General features: G+C 33.2%; 13 protein-coding genes and 3 pseudogenes across 16 annotated transcripts, besides 2 other annotated features; 4 read left to right on the top strand and 12 right to left on the bottom strand.

The window, feature by feature from the left end:
* Positions 1 to 18,680: part of a mobile genetic element that runs on past the window's edge.
* TVAGG3_0393660 (organellar and viral DNA polymerase type B) lies at positions 1,145 to 2,167 on the bottom strand (the record flags this gene model as incomplete). Its single annotated transcript, XM_051232410.1, has 1 exon — positions 1,145 to 2,167. A coding segment is annotated over one exon (1,023 nt), but the record flags the coding sequence as incomplete, so codon positions are not given.
* Positions 2,910 to 3,249, bottom strand: TVAGG3_0393650 (organellar and viral DNA polymerase type B; the record flags this gene model as incomplete). The annotated part of the gene is made up of 1 exon (XM_051232409.1): positions 2,910 to 3,249. A coding segment is annotated over one exon (340 nt), but the record flags the coding sequence as incomplete, so codon positions are not given.
* TVAGG3_0393640 lies at positions 3,285 to 4,111 on the bottom strand (annotated as a pseudogene). Its single transcript has one exon. A coding segment is annotated over exon 1 (827 nt).
* Positions 4,202 to 4,675, top strand: TVAGG3_0393630 (uncharacterized protein; the record flags this gene model as incomplete). The annotated part of the gene is made up of 1 exon (XM_051232408.1): positions 4,202 to 4,675. One exon carries the CDS (start codon positions 4,202 to 4,204, stop codon positions 4,673 to 4,675), a length of 474 nt encoding a protein of 157 aa, XP_051102138.1.
* TVAGG3_0393620 (KilA, N-terminal/APSES-type HTH, DNA-binding family) lies at positions 4,964 to 5,791 on the bottom strand (the record flags this gene model as incomplete). Its single annotated transcript, XM_051232407.1, has 1 exon — positions 4,964 to 5,791. The coding sequence occupies one exon, from the start codon at positions 5,789 to 5,791 to the stop codon at positions 4,964 to 4,966; it is 828 nt and encodes a 275-aa protein (XP_051102137.1).
* Positions 5,899 to 6,273, top strand: TVAGG3_0393610 (uncharacterized protein; the record flags this gene model as incomplete). The annotated part of the gene is made up of 1 exon (XM_001306661.1): positions 5,899 to 6,273. The coding sequence occupies one exon, from the start codon at positions 5,899 to 5,901 to the stop codon at positions 6,271 to 6,273; it is 375 nt and encodes a 124-aa protein (XP_001306662.1).
* Positions 7,244 to 8,208, bottom strand: TVAGG3_0393600 (annotated as a pseudogene). Its single transcript has one exon. A coding segment is annotated over exon 1 (965 nt).
* On the bottom strand, positions 8,397 to 9,036 carry TVAGG3_0393590 (uncharacterized protein; the record flags this gene model as incomplete). Its single annotated transcript, XM_051232406.1, has 1 exon — positions 8,397 to 9,036. A coding segment is annotated over one exon (640 nt), but the record flags the coding sequence as incomplete, so codon positions are not given.
* TVAGG3_0393580 (integrase core domain containing protein family) lies at positions 9,201 to 10,001 on the bottom strand (the record flags this gene model as incomplete). Its single annotated transcript, XM_051232405.1, has 1 exon — positions 9,201 to 10,001. One exon carries the CDS (start codon positions 9,999 to 10,001, stop codon positions 9,201 to 9,203), a length of 801 nt encoding a protein of 266 aa, XP_051102135.1.
* Positions 10,306 to 11,841, bottom strand: TVAGG3_0393570 (keratin-associated protein family; the record flags this gene model as incomplete). The annotated part of the gene is made up of 1 exon (XM_051232404.1): positions 10,306 to 11,841. A coding segment is annotated over one exon (1,536 nt), but the record flags the coding sequence as incomplete, so codon positions are not given.
* TVAGG3_0393560 (organellar and viral DNA polymerase type B) lies at positions 12,062 to 13,016 on the bottom strand (the record flags this gene model as incomplete). The annotated part of the gene is made up of 1 exon (XM_051232403.1): positions 12,062 to 13,016. A coding segment is annotated over one exon (955 nt), but the record flags the coding sequence as incomplete, so codon positions are not given.
* Positions 14,412 to 15,026, bottom strand: TVAGG3_0393550 (uncharacterized protein; the record flags this gene model as incomplete). Its single annotated transcript, XM_051232402.1, has 1 exon — positions 14,412 to 15,026. One exon carries the CDS (start codon positions 15,024 to 15,026, stop codon positions 14,412 to 14,414), a length of 615 nt encoding a protein of 204 aa, XP_051102132.1.
* TVAGG3_0393540 (uncharacterized protein) lies at positions 15,052 to 15,453 on the top strand (the record flags this gene model as incomplete). The annotated part of the gene is made up of 1 exon (XM_051232401.1): positions 15,052 to 15,453. One exon carries the CDS (start codon positions 15,052 to 15,054, stop codon positions 15,451 to 15,453), a length of 402 nt encoding a protein of 133 aa, XP_051102131.1.
* Positions 17,459 to 17,970, top strand: TVAGG3_0393530 (annotated as a pseudogene). Its single transcript has one exon. A coding segment is annotated over exon 1 (512 nt).
* A 1,624-nt stretch (positions 18,681 to 20,304) lies between the features above and the next one.
* Positions 20,305 to 20,949: a mobile genetic element.
* A 615-nt stretch (positions 20,950 to 21,564) lies between these two features.
* TVAGG3_0393500 (uncharacterized protein) lies at positions 21,565 to 22,434 on the bottom strand (the record flags this gene model as incomplete). Its single annotated transcript, XM_051232400.1, has 1 exon — positions 21,565 to 22,434. A coding segment is annotated over one exon (870 nt), but the record flags the coding sequence as incomplete, so codon positions are not given.
* A 603-nt stretch (positions 22,435 to 23,037) lies between these two features.
* On the bottom strand, positions 23,038 to 23,274 carry TVAGG3_0393490 (N-acetylmuramoyl-l-alanine amidase family; the record flags this gene model as incomplete). Its single annotated transcript, XM_051232399.1, has 1 exon — positions 23,038 to 23,274. One exon carries the CDS (start codon positions 23,272 to 23,274, stop codon positions 23,038 to 23,040), a length of 237 nt encoding a protein of 78 aa, XP_051102129.1.
* Positions 23,275 to 24,081: the final 807 nt, after the last annotated feature.

Raw genomic sequence — 24,081 nt, 5'->3', positions numbered from 1 at the left:
AAGTAAGGGAGTTGAAAATGAGTTCATTGGTCATACAAGAACTTCACCACTGCCAAATCCTAAGTATTACAAGCTTACTGGCTTCAATCGTGAGTTTTGGATAGACATGTTCTCCACTCATGACCATAAAGCACCTGTTTTGCTACCTCCAGACCATAAGGACTGTCTCTACATTGAAGCACAACTCTTAAACTCTACCATCGCAGTATTGTAAATGACCTCATGGGCTTCGCCCTTGCCGCTAGCGGCTTATTTTTATCACGAATGACCTCATTGCTGACAAAAATAAATGACCTCAGAACTTCAACTTACGAATAAAGCTTGTTTTAGTCGTTATTGAGAAGTTAAACTTCTCGTCAAATGCAGGTGTAGCAGACTTACATAAGTCAAATCCAATCTCTTGACCGTCATAAAGTGCTTTGTAAAGTTTCATTAAACTGAACTCAGAGTCTTTGTCAAATTTTCCTTGCGGAACCATTAAACCTTTATCTTCATCATAGAAACACTGAACAGAGTCAGGAAACATTTCATTAGCGGTTAAAGCAATAACATCTTGCTTCACGCCTTTCATTCTGCAGTGAAATGCAACTTCATTTAAATCATTCGTGAGTAAGTCTATGTAAGTCTTCTTTCCACAAAATATTGACTTGTATGCTAAACTTTGTTTTCCAGGTGTGATTTCTGCAAAGTCGCTATGAAATTGACCAAGGTTTTTACCAATGAGAACTCTTCCATAACGTTTCTCAAACTCTTCAGCTAAACGAGGGATATCTTCATTGTAGAGATGCATACTGTCGGTATCGCTATAAAAGATGTCCATTCCTAAGTCCTCAGCAGTACAGAATACTTCACACATTATTCTCTTCGACATAGACAGAATGTTAACACCAAGTGGACAGAAGTTAAAGTGTCTGCAAATACTTTTCGTTAGCTTGAAAATAGTTTTATCTGAACCATCCAAACCTTCGAACTTCACTATATGGTTGTAGTTTCTGATGGCATATCTTATAGCATCTTTGTCATTTACTATGGTTATTTTTGACTCAATAGGAGATAGAATAGTTTTGCCATAAATACTGTTCAGAATGAGCTTTATATTTTCTTGCAAAGGATTTCCTTCTTTCTTATACTTTAACCTTAACTCAAACAACTTCTTTACTTCATCTCTTATTCTAATATCTCTGTTTCCATCGTAATAGTATCCTTGCAACACTTCACATTTGACACCTTGATATTTTATGAGGTCTTGTAATGTTATATGGTCAACATACATTAAACAGCAAGTGTTTGAACTTCTGGGAACATTAAGTTCTGGATTTAGTTCAGGGTCACAAACTATTAAAGGAAAGTGTCTATGTATTCCAATCTCTGTTATCTTAATGAGAACAAAGAAGCCAGACATAAACTTTTCACCAATGGGTTCCTTTTGGTCGTCATCAAATAAATGTCTCATGAGATACTCTGTGCTTAACATTTCTTTCTTCATAACCTTTGGAATACCTTCTAAAGTATAAAGTCTTGCTATAGCGGATGGATATAATGAAACAGCGTCGAAATCAGCAATGAGTTTCTTTTCGCTCTTTTGTTTAATGTTATCTGACAACATACATCTTCCACCTTGAATGCATCTCGAAATAAATTCTCTTGGTTTATTTGAGAGGTCATATAAATTTCCATTCGGGAAGTACACTCTGTTCTCAAACAATTTGTTAGCAATAGAACAAATACTAACGTAGTCATAAACGTTTAAATCAAATTCTTTCAATATGTCATTGCGGAACTTAACAAAACCTTCTCTTAAAATTCTTACATCTTGTTTGCAATAAAATGTGCTATACTTTTCTAAGTCGAAGTGGTTCTCATCTATTCTGCAACCTTTGATGGAATCTATGTTCTTCATGAACGTATCTGCATCCTTGACAAACTTACATGCTTCAGAAATGACACCAGTTCTGTTGTCATTTGCTAACAAAACACTGCTGTAGTAGTTATATGGAAATACTTCTTTCGGTCCTGTTTGTAAGTTAAACATAGCAGGAAATAGTTTAAGCTTCTTATTTATAACACTGTAAGAGTCTTTTATAATAATTGCCCTTCCTTTATATAAGCCAGTTATTTGCATTGTTCGTGAACCTTTAATGATGGGAGTTCCTTTCACTTCTGTCATGTGTCTTAAGATGAAGTTTATATCATAACTGAGGTTATGGAAATATATTAAACTCTTGTCAGGAAGTCGTTCCAAAAATTCTGTTGCACAGTTCTGACCCCAAATGCTTTCACTCACTGAACCATCTTCATTGTCGTAACATATGTTAAAAGCTTTATGAAAGCCATCGGTACTACACTCAAAGTCAGCAAAGAAAACATGCTCAGGAATGAACTTGCACTTATTTTTATTTACTTCTTTTGACTCTGCTTTCTTCTTCAGTTGTACACAATACTTTGGAGCATATGTCAAATCTTTAAATGGTGCAAGGTTCTGTTTATATAAGTCAGTCGTATATGTGAAAAGTTCTCCATAAGAAATAGGTTCGAAATATTTGCACTCCCACAATGTTTTCATAACATCCATAACGGTGTTGTTCTATCATAACGAACTACATATTTGTTCTCTCTCTTTGTATATATTTTCATCTGTTTCTCAATGTTCATTCCACCACAAGCTTTGAGAATTTCTATATAGTTGCGAATGAAATATGTTGTCATTGGTAATCTTTCGTTTAGCATGTAGTGGTCTTCAACAAGAAGTAAGTCAATAGTTCGAACAGTTTCACATTCTTTTGGTATGTATCTCTTTATTTCATTATGTCTTGAGTCATTGAAGTAACCAATGGTAACATTAAATGCTATACCTGTTGCGTCAGAAATTTCTTGTACTTTACTTTGAGGAAAGTCTCTAACACGAATGACTTCTCTCATGTGGTCAATAGTCTCTCCATCTACTCCAGCCTGAATGCAAGCATAAACGAAACAATTGTCTTCTGTCATAAGTGTTGCAGTTCTTTTGTTCAGTTCATTGAAGATTTGGTAGCGTTCAAGATTTATAGGTAATGTGCAAAGATACTTCCAGAACTGACCGCTTCTCTTCTTATAAAACTTCTTTTCACCATTATCTTTCCAAAAGCTTTCTATAAGTGCTGGGTTTCCTGTTTGCTTAAGAGCTTCCAAAATGGCTTTCTGGTCATTTGTCAGTGTGCTTTCATCTCTATATGGTCTCTTTTTTGGTTTGCCTTTCTTTACATCTGACATCGTTAAGCCTTCATATTCTGTTAAATCATACATCTTTATTTCGGTAAGATTCTTTATGTTTGTCAAGAAGAAGTCATAGTGCATTTCAACAATACCTGCAGCATTTGCTTCTATCTCTGATATAAAGTTCTCCTTCAAGAGCTGATGTAGTAATGTTCCAATATTATTGAGGTTTAACGTAGAACATTCATACTTTCCACCAAGTTTATAACATACCATCCATCTCTGTTGTGAGTTTATTTTAATCTTCTCTAAGAGTCTCATGAAAACCTTACCGAAATGTTTGTGTAAGTAGTCTCTGTTTGGTTCATCTAAAGCTTCGATGTTAAAGTCAATGAGTCTATTGCCTGACTTCACATTTCTCTTCCTATTCTCTTCATCTTTCTTTAACCATCTCTCACCTTCTTTTGGTTTGTCGTCAATGGAACGAATGACATCGTTAGCTTTGCGAACTTGTTCTATAGCGCTCTTAAACATCTCTCTTCTCTGTTGTTTCAGTGTGTCGTCTCTTCTTCTTGTTTCACCAACGTTCGCATTTGTTATGTCAAACATTTCTTGACGAACATCATGTGAAAGAGCTTTACGAGTATGACCAACGTTCGCATTTGTTATGTCAAACATTTCTCTTCTTACTTCATGAGGTAGAACGTCTATGATATAAGTCAATAGCAACGTCATTTAAAGGAAATGTTTTGTTATTAATGTAATCATGAATTCTATCATAACTTATTGCACCATTATAGTCTTTAATGTCAGCGAGTGCCTTTTTGTTTGTTGCGTAATGCTTTGCAACATCTATATTAGCTTCTGTAAGAAGTTGTTTTATTTCCGAGTGTTCTAACTTAGACAACTTCCGATACATCTTTAGTAGGAAATAAAAAAATATTTTTGAAAAAATTAGATTAGATTTTTTTTAAGTTATTTTTCAAAATAATTTAATATTTTTATTATAATGAAACACATGCAAGATTGCAAGTTCTTTTCATACAATGCTCTCGCTAATGCCATCAAGAATGAGTTCAATAATGCTTCAAACGTTAATGTTATCTTTAACAAGAAGTTTGTGAAAGAATCTAAGTTTGGTCAGTATGTCAGACCATTAGCTATCGTCATTGACCGCAAACGTTATACTTCACAAGAGTTAGCAGTAGTTTTGAAACAAAAGAGTTTCTTCGTGAATGTCAAAGATACTCATTATACTGTTATAAAGAACTCTAACATTGACTTCTTCAGTATTGCTATGAATCTTTCCGAACAGAAAGAATATAAGAAGGGTGAAACAAATGTGAAATATTATCCTTCATCTCTGAAGACAATAACGAACAAAGATGTTATACAGAAATTCTTACCAAAGGTTGAAGAAGCTTCAATTGACATTGACGAAGGAAGTGAAATGGTTGAAGAAATTGACCCTGAAGCTATTTAAGCAAAAATATATTTTTGGTTAGTCTTCATATGGATATTTTACAACAATTCCCCAATGTATAAACTTTTCATACGCTTTTTCATAAGCTTTATATACCTTCAGAAATTTTGCATAATCTTTAGAAGCATTTAGATATTGTTTAAATGCTTTGTATGTCTTCATAAATTTTGCATAATCTTTTACATGCTGTTCGTTCTCCTCTTCTGTCATGAGTTCCGAATATTCTAAATTCATGTTCTTTCATATGAGATAAAATTTTATAAAAAAAAATAAAATTAGCTTAGATTTTCATTCTTCCTCTTTGAAGTTATCGAAATACTCTGTTATTTTTTCCTTTAACAATGGTAAGTCTTCTTTGAATGTAAGTATTGTGCAACCTTTGATGTCATAGTGTGTTTGAGGAAGAGTATTTTTGACAATTTCCTTTATTTGCTCATTCGGTGTCATTGAAATCGGTAAGTTTTCACGATAGAACCAGTTTCTGTCAGATTTGTAAATCTTAGCAAGGTCATAAAAGCTTTTGTTGTTTCTTCTCACTAAATGCAACATAACCATATCTCTGTCTTCTTCATTTTCCATCTCTTCAGTATAAATCATATACTTATAGTTCTTTTCCTTTCCTTTTGGTACTGAACGCGGTATTCTTTTCTGTATGCTTTTGTCTTTGGATTCAATGACTTCATCTTTTGCTTGAAGTTTCTTTTCCATCTGTTCGCGTTCTGCTTTATATAGTTCATCTAACATCATGAAAATATAACAAGCATAACGAGGTGAAGCCCACATTGCAACAGCATTTACTAAAAGTCTATGAACATAATAACCTTTCAAACCAGGTGCCAAATTCTTGCGATTTTCGTACGGAATCTCTTCCCTCGGTTTTCCGAGGGTAGCAAACATATGAGGAAATTCTTCTAAAAGTTCTTTTGTCTGTTGGTTTTCAAACCAATGATATGCTTGCTTTGTAGAACGAAGAGCATTCATTATACTTTGCATTTGGTACATATCGTCTTTGACTGAACGAATGAGTCTCAATTGTTTGTTATACTGTATGTACTCATATTCTTCATTTATGGCTTCATGAACGATAGCAGTTGTTGTGTTCTCTAATGTTGTCATTACTGTCTTTACATACAAAATAAAAAAATAAATAAAAATAAAATTAGCGTTATTTTTTCTGAGATAAACACTATTTCTTCACAACATTAAATTTTATCCTGTATGAAATGACTTTAAAAAGATTATTGACTGACTTCGAATACTATCTCATTGACGCACTGACAGACCCTCAAAACTGTGTTGAAAGTTCTTTAAGCTTTAAGATTGAAGGTACGACGCATTTTGTCTTCACTTACGTATTGAAAGAATATGACCGTTATCATAACGAAGTGAATCAAACACTAATAAAATTTGTAGATAAAAAATTGGTTAACAATGAATATTTTAAACGTGAAGACCCAAACACTGCTGGAGATGATGAAGAATACAGACAAGCTATTGAAAAAAATAACGCAAGATTAGATGCAATAGAAAAGAATTTTAATGAATGTCTTACAAACACGTATGAATATCTTATGCGGTGGGAAGCTAGATGGAAATAAATTTACGTCAAATATGCAATTTATAAAATCTTATGTCGACAGGCTACGTAGCACAGTGGTCTAAGGTGGTGTTATGGAGGGGTCAGAGTCTGTGGTTCGAACCGCGACAGCGCCGTATTTTCTTATTTTCTTTGTTTGTCTTGTTTGTCGTGAATAAAAAGTGTCATAAAAGTGCTCTATCTTCCACGGGAATAAATAAAAAATTTACTTTATTTCTTCTTTATTTCTTCTTTATTTCTTTGTTCCCGTGGAAGAAGGGTTTTGCTGTTTTTTCTCAGCCGAAATCAATGATTTTTTCATTTTTGGAATCCTTAGCGAATGAGGAATCTTTTCTCTCGTGGAAGCTTTGAACAAAAATATAATTTAGGTGAAGAGGTGAGATCTCACCTAATTTTTCACCTAATTTTTCACCCCTTGAACTTTTTATAACATTCGGTCATAACTTCATCAATTTCATTTAAATCACGATTTAAAAACTCATTGACTTCATCTTCAACCGTGTCATCTTGTAATAAGAATATTTTCTTTAGTTTCATGTCAACATCCCGAACAGCACAAAGGATAAAATCATATTCATTTCTTCCGTTAAACATACTTTTTCTTTCTCGTTCATCGTTAAATAAATTATTGAAAATATAAACAGCGGTGTAAAAGTTATGTACTGTGTTAAATGTTGAAGCTTCACCTATTTTAGATTTTAGGATTCTTTTAGTAAGTAAATTGTTATCGTTCTTTCTCTTTTCCTTATCGTTCATGTCGAATCTGTCGAACCACATATCCTGTATTTCATCGAATTTACGAACTATAGAATCCGTCATTTCCCTGGTTAATGAGGGGTAATCATTATTAATTTTTTCATATAATTTGTCCATATGATTTTCATCGACGTTTCCGGAAAGCATTTAATTAAAGCAAAAATAATGTTTAGGTGAAGAGGTGAGATCTCACCTCTTTTTTCACCCCAGTTTTTTCACAAGCGTTTTACATGAATTGTACGATGTATATTTGAAATCCTAAACAATTTCGTAGCTTCTATTTCTTCTGTCAGTATGTCAAAAGTTTTAACAATACCGAAGGTTTTTTATACTTCTTCTTGACGTCAGATAGAAGGAAATCTTCTGCTGTTGGATAGTTTTTGTTCAGAAATTCTAACATGTTCATTTTATCTTCTGCTGGCTTTTCTGCTTCTTTCTTTAAGTCTGCATAGTCGTTTCTCATTCTTTCTATCTCTTTGACTGAGTAGTTATATTTCCTAATTGCTGCCTTACATTTTGAACATTGCGGGTTCATTTTTGCGTTATACATTGAAATAAAACCAGCTAAAACAACTAAGCGTCAATGGTTTTCTTCATCTCAAACATAGCGGGTCTTATTTGTTCGTTCCATACTTTGCCTCTTCTATCTTTATCTCTTATTCCCAACACATTTTGCAACTAATGAAACAAAGTTATCGTAGGTCTTAAATTCTTCAGATTTATATATGTCAGAAACATTCTTATATACCATGTCGCAATCTTTGTCCATAACCTTATGGTTGCAATGAAAACCAAGGAATTCATAATTTACTTTACGTATGAACTTCTTTATTTCTACTGAGTCAGTTGGTTTTCACTTCAATTTCGTCGAATTCAGGAATAGTGAGTTTTTGTTGTTGGATTTCAGGCAATTTGGGTAAATGGTCAATAATGTCCTGCATTTCATAAGAGATATTCTTCATTTTCTTCATCTTTCGCACTACAGTCTAAATTACTTGTTAAAAGTTCTTGCTTTATCTTCTGGATTTTTGTTTCGAAAGTATATGAAGAAGGAATGAAGTTTTTTCATCTCTACTAACATTGACGTAGGATTCATGACTAGCGAGTTTGGTGCTGTTGTTGTGGACAGAGTCCCGCCGTTCGCGGCTTGAATTGTTGTTGTGCCGATTGTTGAAATCATATCTTTTATACAAAATAAAAAAAATAAATAAAAATAAAACTAACTTTATTTTTTCTATCTTAAGGAAATTCATGAAAATTCACGAGGGTGAAAAAACAGGTGAGATCTCACCTCTTCACCTAAACATTATTTTTACTGAATTCAATAAAAATAAATGGTTCATTTACTCACAATATTTTGTACAAAACGACCCCAAACTTTTAACTTCTTTTCTGCAGCTTCAAATGCTATCTTAGCGAGTTCATATTCTCTAAATTCTCTCTTTAAATCTTCTTGTTCCCATTGGTCTAGTTCGTATGGAGAATCTCTATAACCATAATATATCTCACGTTCATGTTCTAATTGTTTTTCACACATTTTTCCAACTTCTTCTTCGAACAAAGGTTTAGCATTCTCCACTGTATCTTCGAGTTCTTCTTCATCTAACTTCTCATGAACTTTCTTGTCTATGGAGTCCATAATATCTTTGACATAAAATGCATACTTTACAGAGCACCATTCAGCAACAAAATGAACGAGGTCAGCATGTATGTAAATACCTTTGAATTCATTCATAACGCCCTTAGTAAGCTCATAAAATGCTTGTTTTGAGGTTGAGCCACTTTTGGCTCGACCGTATTCTTTCAACCAAAACTCAAGAATTTCCTGCATTTTAGCACTATTGAGAAATCTGTTTAAATGGTTTAACTTTCCTGCTTCTCTTGCCATCTTTGTTGCATTAATGTAACCATCCTTGTCTCTACGTAAGACTTCAATACCGTTATAAGTGCCTTTTGTGAATGTTTCACCATTAGATTTGTTCGTGAATGTTTTTGCTTCGACTGACATTATTGTCTTTACATACAAAATAAAAAAAAAAAAAAAAAAAAAACTAACTTTATTTTTGGTCTTTTGTGAAAATTCATGAAAATTCACGGGGTGAAAAAACAGGTGAGATCTCACCTCTTCACCTAAAATTATATTTTTGTCTGATTTACATCTAATGAAAAAGTTTAGAAGAATTTTCTTATTCTTTCTGGCATATTTTTGTCTTTCCAGTACTCCCGCTCTAATGGTCCCAGATGTGTTGGCTTCGACTCTCTCAAGTTCTTAGATGGTATAACATCTTCAACGCCTCCTTCATATCTTACTTTATAAGTGTCATCGTTTGTGTTATAGCCAAGTATTTCAATAACCACTCCTCGCTTTGCTTCGTCAATGGTTTCAGCAAGTTTGCCATTACTACTTTCGACTAATTTATGTCGAGGATAAAACGCAATAGAGTCGTCGGCAGCTTTTATAAGATATCCATTACCTTGCGTAGAGTCTACGATATAATAATTTCGACTTAACCTTAAACGTTTCTTTGTCAACGGTTTGTCGTCAAGAACTACACGAACTTTTGTTCCAGGAATGAGGGTAAATTGTGTTGAATTTCTGATATTTTGTGTTTGGCTTCGTTTCTTTTGTATATACTTTTCTTCTTGTTGTTGTGTCATTGAATTTGGTGTATGTCCTGTTGTAGAATGTGTTGAGGAATTATATACTTCGAGAAAATGTTTCATTGTTTCTTCGGTAAAGTCTCGCTCTTGGTTTAAATCTCTGAGAGTCCTTATGAAGCGGTTTATGATGCCGAGTATGTTATGGTTATGGTCTTCAGTAGTGTAGTGAGTTATGTTATGCTTAATGAGAAATTCTGTGATTTCATTGCTGAGGTATGCACTGTCTTGGTCTGATGTTAAAGTACTTGGGTTATGTTCTGCTACAAACTTTTGTAAAACTCTTAACACTTCACGAGTTCCTTTATTTTTCATTGGATATGCATATGCTTTACGAGTGTTAACATTTATGAAGATGAGGAATGGTTTATGTCCTCCTTTTCTGCTTTGAATGAGAGTGTCAAATTGGTATGCGTCAGGAGTGTTGGAGTAAATTGGTAAAAAGTAGTCGTAAGGGTTTATTTTTGTTTGATGTACAACATTTTTGTCAAAGAACCTTTTCACTTCAGCTCTGTTAGTAAATCCCCGACTCTTTGCAGCTTCATTGAACTTCTTAAATGACCTCCATGGATGTTGTTCGAATACTTCTTTCAAGCTCATTTATGTAAAGTTAAAGAGTTTAACCAACTCGTATCCAAGCGTGCATTGTTATATAAGGAGGCATATAATCTTTTCCATTACCTGCTGGGTCTGTAATACCAGCTACAACATGTGTATGATTTCCTGCAGTTCCACAGAAAATACCTGTGCTTGAATCTACTGGGTCAGTTGAAATATCATATCTATGCATTCCCTGTCTATCCGAACCCGCTGCAAGATTTGTATAACCTCTTTTTGTTATTGAATGTGAATGGTTTCCTTCCACAGATGTTCTTCCACTGAACCTATGCATATGTGAAGGAAGGTTTTCAATACCTATTTTCTTTGAACCTCCCATCTTCATTGACTGCGTATTAGTGTAGAATGGAAAACTGTCAACTATTTCATACCATCTACCACCAAATAAAGTGTTTGGATTTATTGGATTCATAGACGTATAAACAGCTCCTATAGGATATATTAAATCATATATGCTCATAACTCTATAAACATATTCTAAAGAACTTATGTCATTAAATACCATTTGGAATGTATCTCCCGGATGAAATGTTGCATTTGTTCCACTTTTATAATGTAATGTTAGTTCAATAGAATTATCCAAGAAAAATTCAAAAGTATCTGGTTGAAGACCTCTAACAAATTCAAATGGAGTTGCTGGTTCACCATTTATAATTTCTGTTGTAAATGTCATTGTATCTGGTTTCGAAAATTTCTTTGTTAGTTCTGCATCCACATAAGTTTTATCTGCTTTCTTATCTAACATTGTTGGTAGTTCATGTGCTTCAAAGTTTCTGGCATGACTTTCAATGTTCCTGCAACTCTTATCTAAACTGTTAAGAGTATCTTTTACGCTTGTACTTGGATTTTCTAATGGTGCACTTGAACCAAGGTCAAAGTTCAATATTATGTCGTCTGCTCTAACAGTAGTGAAGGATTTATGTGTATGGTTCTTGTCAGCTTTACTGTCTAATGTAGCTTGAAGTTCATTTATATCGGAGATGTTGTGTTTATGAGATTTCAAAACTTTGTTCGTTGCTTCGAGTTCAACTTTGTCAGCTTTACTTTTAATAGCATCTTCAAACGTTATTTTTGCCTTAACTCTCAAAGTAAATCTTGGTTCAACTAATACACCGTTAACATTGAAAGTAGAGGCATAAATTTCACCGGTATAACCAAATGCTTCTGGTGCTTTAGCTACATCATACTGTACAGTACAGCTTATGTCATAACCTTTAGCACGAATGTATTTATATCTTCTTTCATTAACATTTTTTGTCTTCGCTTCATCACTTCGTGTTAAATATCCATGGTAGTCCGTTATAATCTGTTCGTCTGAAGTTATATAATGAACATGGTTCTTGTCCGCTTTACTATTTAATGTAGCTTGAAGTTCATTTATATCGGAGATGTTGTGTTTATGAGATTTCAAAACTTTGTTCATTGCGTCAAGTTCATTTTTGTCCGCTTTACTATTTAATGTAGCTTGAAGTTCATTTATATCGGAGATGTTGTGTTTATGTTCTTTATCTGCTTTTTCGGCTAATTTCTCTTCTATCTCATTTATTTCAAGTTCATGCCTACCACCACCTCCCGAAGAAGTATTTTTCTTCAGCTCTTGAAGAACGTCCACTTCGCCATCTTTGGTGTCAATAATGAGACTTTGAGTTAAAACCTTTCCTGTCTTAATGGATGTTTGTAAAACTTCTTCTTCACCGTGTTCGGGGTCATGGTCGTCATCATATCTTGTGAAATCAGATATGTTGTCATACATTAACATATCTGTCTCAAAAGTTCTGCTATTTGAAACTGGAACGAAAGATATACAGAACTTTCATCATCTCCTAAAGTCAAGTCTGCTTTCTTAAGTATTTCTTGAATGTATGCAATGAGAACAGAGTACCTTGGAAAATATTCGAACAATATTTCATTAGCTGTTGGTTTTGGTGGTTCTTCTGGAGTTTCTGTTGTTTCAGTTCCTTCTGTAGGTTCTGTTGGAGTTTCTGCATCTCTTGACTTCAATGCTCTTGCTCTCAAAGACCTAAATGTTAGAGCACCGGGTTTTACAAAGGACTTTATAAATGCTTTAATAGTTCCTGGTAAGTTATTGTTAGCATTAAGTAAGTTCCTTATGCTTCCATCATGTACGTCCATAGCACTATGTAAAAAATCTATACTTTTCTTGTAGTCAGCAATAGACTGACTGTGATTTTTTAAAGATTTGTCAATACCTTTAAGCCAATCTTCATGCATGTCTGATACTGAGCCAAGAATATCATTTGCTTCCTTTAGTGTATTTTGTGCTTGTCGTAAAGTATCCAATCCCGTACGTGCATTGTTTGCTATACGTCTTACAGTATCTATTTGACTCCTTGTTTCTTGCATCCAACCAGATAAAGTTTTAATAGTATCCGAACCATTTGAAATGAAGTTCAAAGCATTTTTAACGTCATTTAAAACTTCTTCACCAAGTACCGCCCATATCTTTCCGATTTGGTATTGAAGAACTCCATATGAAGCAGCTGTTAAACCAGTATTTATAAGGTCCCATATCCATGATTTAGCAGTTTTTCCATCCTTTCCATCCTTTCCATCCAAACCGTTTTCGCCTTGAGGTCCTTGAATTCCTTGTATTCCTTGTATTCCTTGTATTCCTTGTGGTCCTTGAGGTCCGGTGTCACCCTTCTCTCCTTTCAGTTCATCTTTATGTTCGTTATAATATTCTAATGTCATAAGGTGTACATCATTACTGCTACCAGCAACGCCAAGAATTTGTTTCTCATTCATGACTAAATTCTTTAGGCATTTAATGTTGTCGTCAAATCGAAAGCTCTTTAACAATTCAATGAGAACATTTAATACTTTCACTAATGAGGCATCTACTGTAGAATTTATATATTGCACCGTTCCATCATTTATGATAGGAACCTTGCTTGTTGTAATGAATGGGTCATAAGTGTTAAAAGTATCGAAATCAATGACTTTTTTAGTTTTTCCATCGTCAATGACTAAATCATTGCCTTCAATGGTTAAAGTTGAGTTTTCGTTTACTAGTTCATGTGCTCTTCTTGCTTCATTTGTTTCATACGCATATGCAGCAATAGTCATATTTTAATGAGAATAAAATGTTGTTCTATTTGCAAAGTACAGACCCAAACGAATATGGAACAGTAAAGCTTCAAACAAACTTAGGTCTACAGAATGAAGCACTTGCTTTCAGAGTTGTTGACTTCAATACTATCGCAACTTTTGTCATAACAGATGAAACAGATTTCATGGAGTTTGAAATAGATGGAAAGAAGCACGAAATAAGATTTCACAATAATGTAGAATATAAGATGGAAACATTAGCTGGAGTGTTAAATGCTCTCATAAATACTACAATAAACAAGGATAACGAAGAAAACTTAATGAATGTTAAACTTATTGCAGGAGTTTTGAAGTTCAGTTATGTGAAGGAGTTTAAGATAACACGAATGAGTCATAGAGTTCAATTGCTTCTGGGAGCATACCATATGACATTTCCTTTGAAAAGTGTTGACAAAACGATTGAGATGAAATCTGTTCCATACGTATGTTATGGTAATTGTTTGTACATTGAGTCTAAAATAGCTAATGTCACAGGTATTTCAGGAGTTAATAGTAAAGGTTCAGTAGAATATAAGTCTTTCTGTTATGCAGTCAATTCAATGTTCATTCCAAACGTTCCTGTCATAGCAACTCATTTAGGTAAATGGATTCGCATTAGTCCTCATAATTTGAAAGACATGCAATTCAGACTTGTTGACTTTCAAGGAGAGCCTGTAGAACTGAAGGCACCAGTGCGAATGACTGTTGAAGTTGACTTTTTAGAAAATATTAAATGCAACAGCTTACAAGAGAACTCAGAGCTAAAAATATAAAGTATGAATGTTATGTATTAGGTCATGAACTTTGGTTGTTGCTGTTTGATGAAACAAATGAATTAGTTATGTCAGTCAAGAGAACAGAAAAAGGCGTCAAAGGCGCCGAGCGCAAAGCGCTATATTGTGTTAGTGAAAACTGCACCAAGTCAATAAGATTAGGTTTGCATTATGAAGATGAGTTCGATACTGTTGAAGAAGTTTTGGATAGATATTACAAATTGCTTTAATTTACTAAAACATATTTCAAGCAAAGTTTATATTCTGTTGAAAGTTTTGTATATTCATTCGAATATTTATACTTAAACTCAACTCCTGTAGTTCCTGGTGTTTCAATGATGCGGATGTTACCTATTTTCATGAATGGTGGCGTTTGACCACAGCATTCGATTTCAGGGTCGAGATAGTCAATGACACATTGTTTCCCTGTTATTCGTGAGATAACATTTTCAAGGTCCTCCTTTGTTAGAATTATTTGGTTCTTGCTTATAAGATTTGTCAAAAGCTTCTTATCGTCTTTGAGTAAAATTGTTTGGTATAACTGAAGAAGGTAATGGTCTACGTTATCTGAAGGATTTGTTTGAACATTTGTGTAAGGATTGTCGTTGGCTTCTCTTGAAAGAATTTGGTCCAGTGGTGGATACTCTAACTTAACATCTGATGTAGCGTTAGCGTTTGAAGCTGAGTTTAAATTCACGGATTTCAGTTCTGGTTCTTTTTCTTTCAAACACTCTGAACTATAGTTCTTTATGACAATATTGTTTGTCGTTCGTGAGTCAACATTTGATGTTGGTTCAATTGGAACATTAACGGCACCAGCTAAGATGGATTTGCTTCTCATTTCATATAGAATAAAAACCTTTTATATGTATGAAATGAACAATACACTCGACAAGGGTTTGAATGTAAAGCTAACGAATGAAAATATTGTTGAATTCACTGAGACAGGAGCTGTGTATAAAGATGTAGAACTACTGAACAAAAGAGCTAAGGGAAGAAGCAGGAACATGAACAAAGGGTGGAAGCCTATAAAAATTTATGTCAATGATGGCTCAGGAGGTTCAAACATAAAGTATGCAGAAAGTTATAGAGTTTATGCTCTCAAGGGAGAGAAGCCTTCATTTAAGAACAGCTATTCTAACACATATCCTCAAAAGCTAACGGATGGAGAAGTGGATGATATGAATGACAGCAAAAATATTAACAGAAATGGCGACAGAGATGCATGGAATTTGTTTACCATCAGTCAATTGAAGGTTAAACTTTAAAACAATGTTGGTCGTTCCCATGGAATATTTTTGACTTTAATGGTATTAGTCATGATATGAATCTCAAGGTATGAACGAGGAGAGATGAGAGACTTATATGCTTCCCAAATTTCTTCAAAAGGTAATGTTATACCTGACTGTTTCCAAATGAGTTCAATATCATAACGTGAGAAACCTTGAAAGATAACGAAGTCAGTTATGAGACGTTTTATGTTTAAAGCTAAAAACCTCCATGTTTGCATAAGTATTGCTACAGTTAAATGGTAATGTCTGACTTTAGTAATGATGTTAGCTAATGGTGAGTCTGGTTTTGACACTAAACCTTTTCCGGCGAAGTCGTCGCAAACTAACAAAGTATTTGAAGGATATTTTTTGAAGGGGTATTTTGAAAGTTTTGATAGAATGTAGTTTGTCAGTCGTTTCATATCGTAAACTCCTGAGTACTGACGTAAGTGGTGTTTGTCAATAATTCTTTCCATCTCCTCAGAAGTCTTTTGCATTCCTGACTGTATAAATTCAACGATGGCATAATATTTCCTCTTACGTCGAATGTAACGTTGAAGAAATTCAATGAGTTCACTGTCTGGAACTTTAACGACAGAGGCTTGAACTTTTGACATAAATGTTTTCGCTGTTGAGTCCATAGAGTCTGAAGTTGCTGATATAATGATTTGGTCATAGTAAGAGTCGTTTCCTAAACGCTCTGTTATGAGTATATGACGAATTAAATTAAATGTCTTACCTGAACCCATCTTTCCACAATAGAAATAAACGCCATTTGAACAGAACTCATAGTCCTTACTGAAAGGAAGAATGAGAGAAGAGTTAAGTTTGTCTGTAGTTTCATTCATGTCTTCATCTACGTCATGTATTAAATGCTTCATTTTATCTCCATTAAAAATGCAAGTCAGAAATATTCAGAACATAGCACCGAGTCTAACTGACAAGAGTATAAAGATATACTATGAACACGTTATGATGAAACCAACCAAAATTCAAGAAAGTCAGTATACTTATGAATATCCAAGGCACTGGGTAGAGTATGTAGGAGGTGAGAAAGCTATTGAAATCAGACAGGTTCGAAGTATTCCAGCAGGAAGAACAATATTATTGAAGAACTTTAATGTTTTGAGATATAATGATGAAACAAAGAAGCAAGATAGTTTTCCTGTTGCTGTGTATGTGAACCTAGACACAGGAGATGACATGAAAGTTTTTAACACAAAGCTTCAAACGGTAGTGAGAGAACAACTGACTGCGGAAGGACATCCATTACCTTCAGAAGTTACCATAGCATATAATTTTGAAACAAACTCAATAGATTTTAAAGTCATCTCTGCAAAGAAGTCAGGTTTTACATTTAATGAAGCAGATGTATATTCGAATGAAAACTTCAAAGCTATTGCATGGTTAGATAATGACGATTGCTTTAAGAAAATATTTAAATTCAGTGACTCAACGATGTCAATAGATGACCTTCGTGGAATGTTACCATCGACGTTTACAGTTGAAGGTTCAGCAGGATTGCTTACAAGATTGTCAATTGGTGGTATTTGGTCTCGTGAGAACATTGTTATAAAATCCAGTATAAGTGAATTTGCTGAAGAATCTATATTATGTCTTTCAAACTACATGTATTCGCCACCGAAGCATTATAGTATAACAAACTTTGTCAGTAAGTTTAACATAAGACTTGTCGAACCTTCTTCAATGAAAGATGTTGTGCTACCTAAAGATGGAAAGGATGGACTCATTATTGAGATGATTTTAATTGCATATTAAATGAGCTTGTTCTTGAAGGTCATTCATGATGAAATAACTGTTGTAGAAGATGTTAGCAATTGTTCAGACATTTTGAAGAATAGATGAGATAAGAAATAAGTTAGATAGACCGCAAAGCGGTGAGGGCGAAGCCCGTGAGAACGTTTATGTTTCATTGACTTTCTCCAGTAACGAGAACTTTTATGAGATAATATTGAAGAGAGATGATTTTAATATGGTGTAAATGGTAGCTTGGGCAGCTTTAGGCGCAATGGGAACAAAAGCATTAGCATTTGGAGCAAAAGCACTTGGAGCTTATGACGCAGTAAATAAAATGAGTGGAGGAAGGGTTTCGAAGACATTAGATGCAAATAAAGGGAAGATTGGAGGCTGGGTTGCAAAGAAGTTAAGATTAAATAAAATAGGGCTCATAAATAAAGCATCCAATTTGGTTGCGACTGAGTCAGAAAATGCTTTAGGAAAGGACGATGAGTTTGCAAAACACGCAAAAGACTTTAATGACCAGATGAAAGGTGAAACAATGCATTTAAATAGAGTCGATGGAACTCTTCCTCCACCAGTAGTTCTTCCGTATGGTCCCTATGGAATGTATGGAAACCCTTACGAAGACCATTTGACCCATTGACTGGTGGAAGTAACTGGTATCATTACGGCCGAAGAAGAAAGACAGTCAAGTTGGAGACAGACGTGAAGAAAGCAACTAAAAAGAAACCAAGGAAGAGAGTTATAAAGCAATGAATTCAACAGGGTGAAAAAAGGTGAAAAAAGAGGTGAGATCTCACCGCTTCACCTAAATTTATTTTTGTGCTATGTTTTCATACGTGTGGGGTGGTGATATCATTAATTTTTAATTTTATTTTTTATTTTATTTTTTATTTATTTTGGATGTAAATGACGAAAAACTATTGAGATAACAAACTACAACGGTCATGAGTTCAAGAATTTGTTCTTCGTTCCTCGTGAAAATACATTCTATCAGATACGAGGGAGAAAGGGTAAAGTTAGTTTGAGCGTTTATGACACAAACATAATGGAAAGTTTATACAAGCATAGATACAAACGGTAAACGTGTTTCATTAGCTTTGTCAAAACTTACTAACATTTATTTTGACAGTGATTTTTGACTCTGACGATTTGGAGCGACAGCAGCGATACTGAAGAATATGAACTATTGTGTGAAGCACAGCAATGGGAAGAGTTGCAATACTTTTGTAAGTGAGAACATTAGTGGGAACGTTAGTGAGAACGTTTATTTTTCATTAAGTGAAGTCGTTCGAAAAAATGTTGGTGAGGTGAAGTGGTTGGCGGCTTTGTAAATATTTAAGGTTAAGTGAGTGTTGTCGTTTTGTGTTGTAAAATATACGTTACTGGTTTTGTAAATATTTAAGGTTATATTGGGTAAGGTGGAACGCAGTGCCGCCGTACCCAAGATAACCATACTAACTTTCTTTGATATCTTAATTGTGCTAATATCCTTTATAGGATTTATTTTTGCAACTGTTCCGCAGCATGAAACCTCATCATCTATGAAAAATTGAATCTTAACGTCTGAATCTTGAACATCACAAAGAATGGCGATAATGTGAATTAATGATTCATAAGGTAAAATAATTAAACCAGATTGATCAATTAAATTTATTATTGAATCATAATTATCAGTTATTATATCACGGTAAATTTTCATTAATTCAGAATTAATGTCTATTTTATATGGCGCATTGCGACTGTAATCGTAGATTCCTGGGTTCTCGATGTTTGATGAAAGAGGTGGGGGGTATGTTGGATAAGTGGGAATTTCAACAGGTTCTTTACCAGGTTCAGATAAAATGATTGGGTCTCCATTCTCATGGTTTTTCATTCTCATCATTCTTCGGTAAGTCACGAGTTAATAAATTTGGTTGAGTTGCTGACCTTGTTAATTCAGGACTAACATTAACTTTAACATTTTGAATAATTCGTGATTTATCATCATTTACGTTATAACCAACAGTAATCTCTGCTTTTGCGTTAGTGTTCTTTTGACTAGTGAAACGTCTTTCTCATTTATATTCGAATAAAAAAATATATTTAAACTTTTATTTTGCTGGAACTTTTGAATTCTATTATTTCCTGTATTTGTTCATGAAGTTGATTTTTAGCATTTTCATCGAAATTAATAGACCGAATATATTCATTAATTGCATTCTTATAATCATCTGATTTCTCAAATTTTCTTTTATCTGATTCCTTAACTAAATCATAAGTTAAACCTCGTTGCTGATATAATGGTTTCTTAATTAAATCTTTGAATGCTTGAGATAAAGCACCTGATGCAATTCTTGCTACTATAATTGGTTGGAATTGCTGTTTAAGTTCATCTTTAACATTTGCGAAAACTGGATCGAATAAAGCAACTTTAAAGAATTTCTTAGCTGGAATTTCAGATCTCAAATTTGCATATTGACCATCAAACTGGTTAGAATATCGTGGTAATCCATCCGGTCCTTCTTCAATAGCATTTAATTCTTCATTGAAGTAAGAATATGGATTATGACGGTATGAATTAATTGGACCATTTTCACCTTCTCCAATGTATTGTTTAACAGCTTTTCCATTTTCATCAAATTGCATAGGATAATGTTCATTATATGCTTTACGTTTAGGATAATCCGTCTATGTTAATTTATACCCATTTATGACTTTAATATTTCCTTACATCAGTAACGAAAACTTCATTTATTCCATCAGGTTTTCCATTTGACCCGTAATGTCTGCTTCGTGTGCTTCCAATTTGGTCCGTGACGTTTGGCATATGCTTGAGCTTCTGGTAATGTTAAAACGTTTCTCATTTGTTTAACATCCTTTTGAAGACCAGCAACAATATGAACTAATTCTTTCATTCCGTCTGGAACTTTCATAGTTCTATTATATGCACCCTTTTTGTTTGTTCCTTGTTTTAATGGAACCTGTAGAAGATTTGCAATTTCTGTCATGTTTAATTATAAATAAAAAATAAAAATTAATTATAAAAAGTTATTCGAATTTAACACATCCTTTATTTAAATCAACTATTATTTTTCCATGTTCTCCTAATTGTTGATATTGTGTGTAAAGTTCATTAATGCTCATTGGTAAATTCACTTGATAAAGCATAACGTTCAACTGTTGACGACTAAAACCACTGAAAATGAAAAGGGTGGACAGGTTTGATTTAATGTTTGTGCTTAATGCTTTGAAGTATTGAACAGCCATGAAGAATGAACACTGAATGTGTCGACATTGAGTTAATAACTGATTAAAATATGATTTCTCATTTGTTATTAGTTTTGATTTCACCGCATCATCTAGAAAAATGAGTGAATGCAAAAATTCTCTATCAAAATTTGAAATAGAAAGTGTTTCAAATAATTCATCCCGTTGTTTATCAATAATTTTATCCTCTAATCCTTGCTTCTTGATTGTATTATATAATTCTTTATACATTACAAAGTTTTTTAAATAATCTTCTGCTTCTTCTTGTGATAAATAAATAATTGGAATTTTGATTAAATGCTTTAAAGATTCAAATGTATCATCTGAAGGTGAACCTGAACGGTTGATATAAATTAACACATGTGAATAGGGTGAAGTGTTAGCAATAATGATAATTTGTTTTAATATCGTTAATGTTTTACCTTTATTCTGTTTACCAATTGCTGCAGTGATTGAATTTAAGTAACATTCAGAATATGGAATTTTCATTAATTTTTCCTTAGATAGAGCATTTCTATTATCACTCAATGCTTCATTAATCATATCATCTACGTATGTATTATATACTCCCGCTAATTCTTCAGAATTTAAATCCATTTAATCAAAAATAAATTTATAATTTTATACATTTCTATTCATCAATATTTCATCATATGAACTTCTATACTGCGGTGGTGTACCTGTTGGATGATATTTCAAACCTTCATCCGGTGTCCATGTCCAATATGTAGTCCTAGTAAACCAAACCTGAGGAGGATTTGTCACTTTTGAACAGTAAGTGTCATTTTCACCCTGAATGATTGGATAAGCTTTCACTTGTACTGTAACTTGTGAGTTGAAAGTTTCTAATCCATCAAAGAATATACCCGCTCCATCACGTTGAACTGGAATAGTGCATAAGAATGAAGTTTGGTCTTTCCATGTTCTAGCTAATGGCTTGCCATCATCATCATTCAGTGGTCTAGTTAATGAGTCCTCGTATTCTTCCGTGCATTCATTCACTCCATCTAAATCAGAAGCTTGAAGCATACGTGTAAAGAATATGTCACCCACTGTGGTCATCGCTTGATCGGGGAAGTTTCTGGAATCTATAGTGACCTGAAGACCTCGAAGCATTGGATTTTCTAAAACCGTTCTTTGCATTGCATTCTTCGGAAATGTTAACACAACATCTGTAACATTATGAAGAGCGTATGAGAAATCTGAGCTAATACCTTCAGGAGTGATGCAACCTCCATTTAGTGAACGAACGTCAATATGTTGAGCTGGAATCATGAATGGATCTTCCTTACTGAATAAACGTGGTATTGCTTTAACTGATTCTTCAATTAAACCGTATCCTGGTGTAATGCATTTATCCTCTAAAACTTCCATCTTTGTGCATGAAATAATAACGTCTTCAACTGTTGCGTCAGCAGATGTAGCGGTTAAGCTTGTAATTAATTTGGTAGAAAGTCCGATTTGTTGGAATTTGCGATCATATTTATAAACATGATTCATAATCTTTTCATAATTTTCATCAGTTATCTTTTCATAAACGTAATTTTGTAAATCAGCAACTCTTAACGGGTCAACCTGACAAAATACTAAAGTATCCCTGAAAACATAATATTTAAGAATGATTTCACCAAATGATTTAGGATAATCATCGAACGCCTGAAATGCTAACAAATCATTTACCGGAATAATCATATCAAAAGTGATATCAACTTCTTCATTTGCTTTCTTGAAAACTTCTGAAGGGTCAATATATTTACCACATACTGAGTTATCATATTTTTGAACATTATTATATAACGAATGAACAAACTTTTTAACTTTCCTTTCTGATTTTGGTTTATATGTTGCAAATGCGAAAGATTCACGGGCGCAATCCATCTGAAGATAACCGGCATCACCTCTTTCGGTTTCTACTTCTAATTGTTTAAAGCTTTGATTTGATGATTTATAACCAACGAATAAACGCATACATTTAAAAGCGGCATCACATGTGAAAGCTTTATTTGAAACTAGAGTTGCTTTAACTTTGCGTTTAATATATGTGTCACCTAATTGGTTCACATCATGAGCCGGATTTGTAATTCTTAAATGAGTTTGTTTATCATCAAAATATGGAGTATCAGAGTCATAGCATGAACTTTCAAGTTCTCTATAATATCTTCTTCCATCATTCTTTGCGAATATTTCATTTATCTTTTCGAATGAATGAAATACATTTCCATTAATCGGTTTAGTATTTGGCACCAAATAGTTAGTCGTCATTTATTATTAAATAAAAAATCAAAATTAAAATATGAAAATGAATTTTTAATTTTAATGAAATAATCAACTATGGCTGCAGGATTCTTTAAGAAACTGTGGGATAAAGTAAAAAGAGGAGCGCATAAAGTTTGGGAAACAATGAAGAAAGGAGCGAATTGGATATTTAAGAATAAAGAAGCAATTAGTGATGTTGCTGAATCAATAACGCCAAAAGCTGCCCCAATAAGAGAAATTTTAAATAAAGGAGAAAAAGTTTATCAAAGACTACAACCGATACTAAGATAAAAATAATATTTATTTATTTTTCCACTATTTACCCCCTATTTTATTAAGTATTCCTTCAGCAATTCCACCAATTGCGTTACCTGCTTGTGCTCCCATCGCCGGATTACCTGCTTTAGTACCTAATACTCCACCTATGATAGTTCCTGCCGTTTTCGCTACTGGTGCCAAAAAGTTTGCAACAGGTTTAATAACCTTTTTATAAACCCAACCTGCAGCTTTCTTAATTCCATCCCATAATTTTTTAAAGAATCCTGCCGCCATTTCTGATTTAATATTAATTAAAAAATATATTTCATCACTTATATTCTAATTTTTATTTAATGATAAATGAAACCAATTTTAAAAATAAATGAAACAGAGGAGGAAGAAATAAATGAAAGTGAAAATGTTCAACAAAAAATAAATGTTGTTAAACCAATTACTGAAATAAAAATTTTTTCATCTGTTGATGAATTTAATGACTATTATGCTAATAATAAAAAATTATTTGAAGAATTGACAACATGTAAATTGAATAAAATGTTTAAAGTTGAGGACAGAGTCCAAGACCCGGAGGGTCATGGATTCAAAATTTCAAAAATAAAAGGAGTGGTTAGTTTGAAATCTATTCCTCAATCAAGAATCACCTCATTAATGAAAATTGATGATTTAACAAAAAGAATAGAAATTATTGAAGAGCGAATAAATCAAATTATTGATTTCATAAATTCAAATAATCATTAGCTTATTTAAAGTTCATTGTTGATTCTGAGACATGAATTTTTAAAGTTTATTTTTTTATTTTTTTTATTTTTTTTATTTCATTATGTATGGGTTTAGTGAAAATTTCTTACGATTCTGAAAATTTTTAAATCTTGATTTATTCAAAAACGTAAGAATAAAAACCGTAAAAATCATACATTTTTTACTTCATATGTTAAAAAAAATGATACAAAATCACTCGATATTGTATGAATTCTTACGTTTACAAAAAATTATTCAAAAATGTAAGACATGAATTTTTAAAGTTTATTTTTCATTCATGAATGATAATTATATCTGATTTCTTTTACTCTCTCATACATACTA

The sequence above is a fragment of the Trichomonas vaginalis genome, chromosome V (genome assembly GCF_026262505.1).
Source record: "Trichomonas vaginalis G3 chromosome V, whole genome shotgun sequence".
Lineage (NCBI taxonomy): Eukaryota > Parabasalia > Trichomonadida > Trichomonadidae > Trichomonas > Trichomonas vaginalis.
Note: the sequence above shows the minus strand (reverse complement) of the source record. Positions and strands in the feature narration are given on the sequence as shown.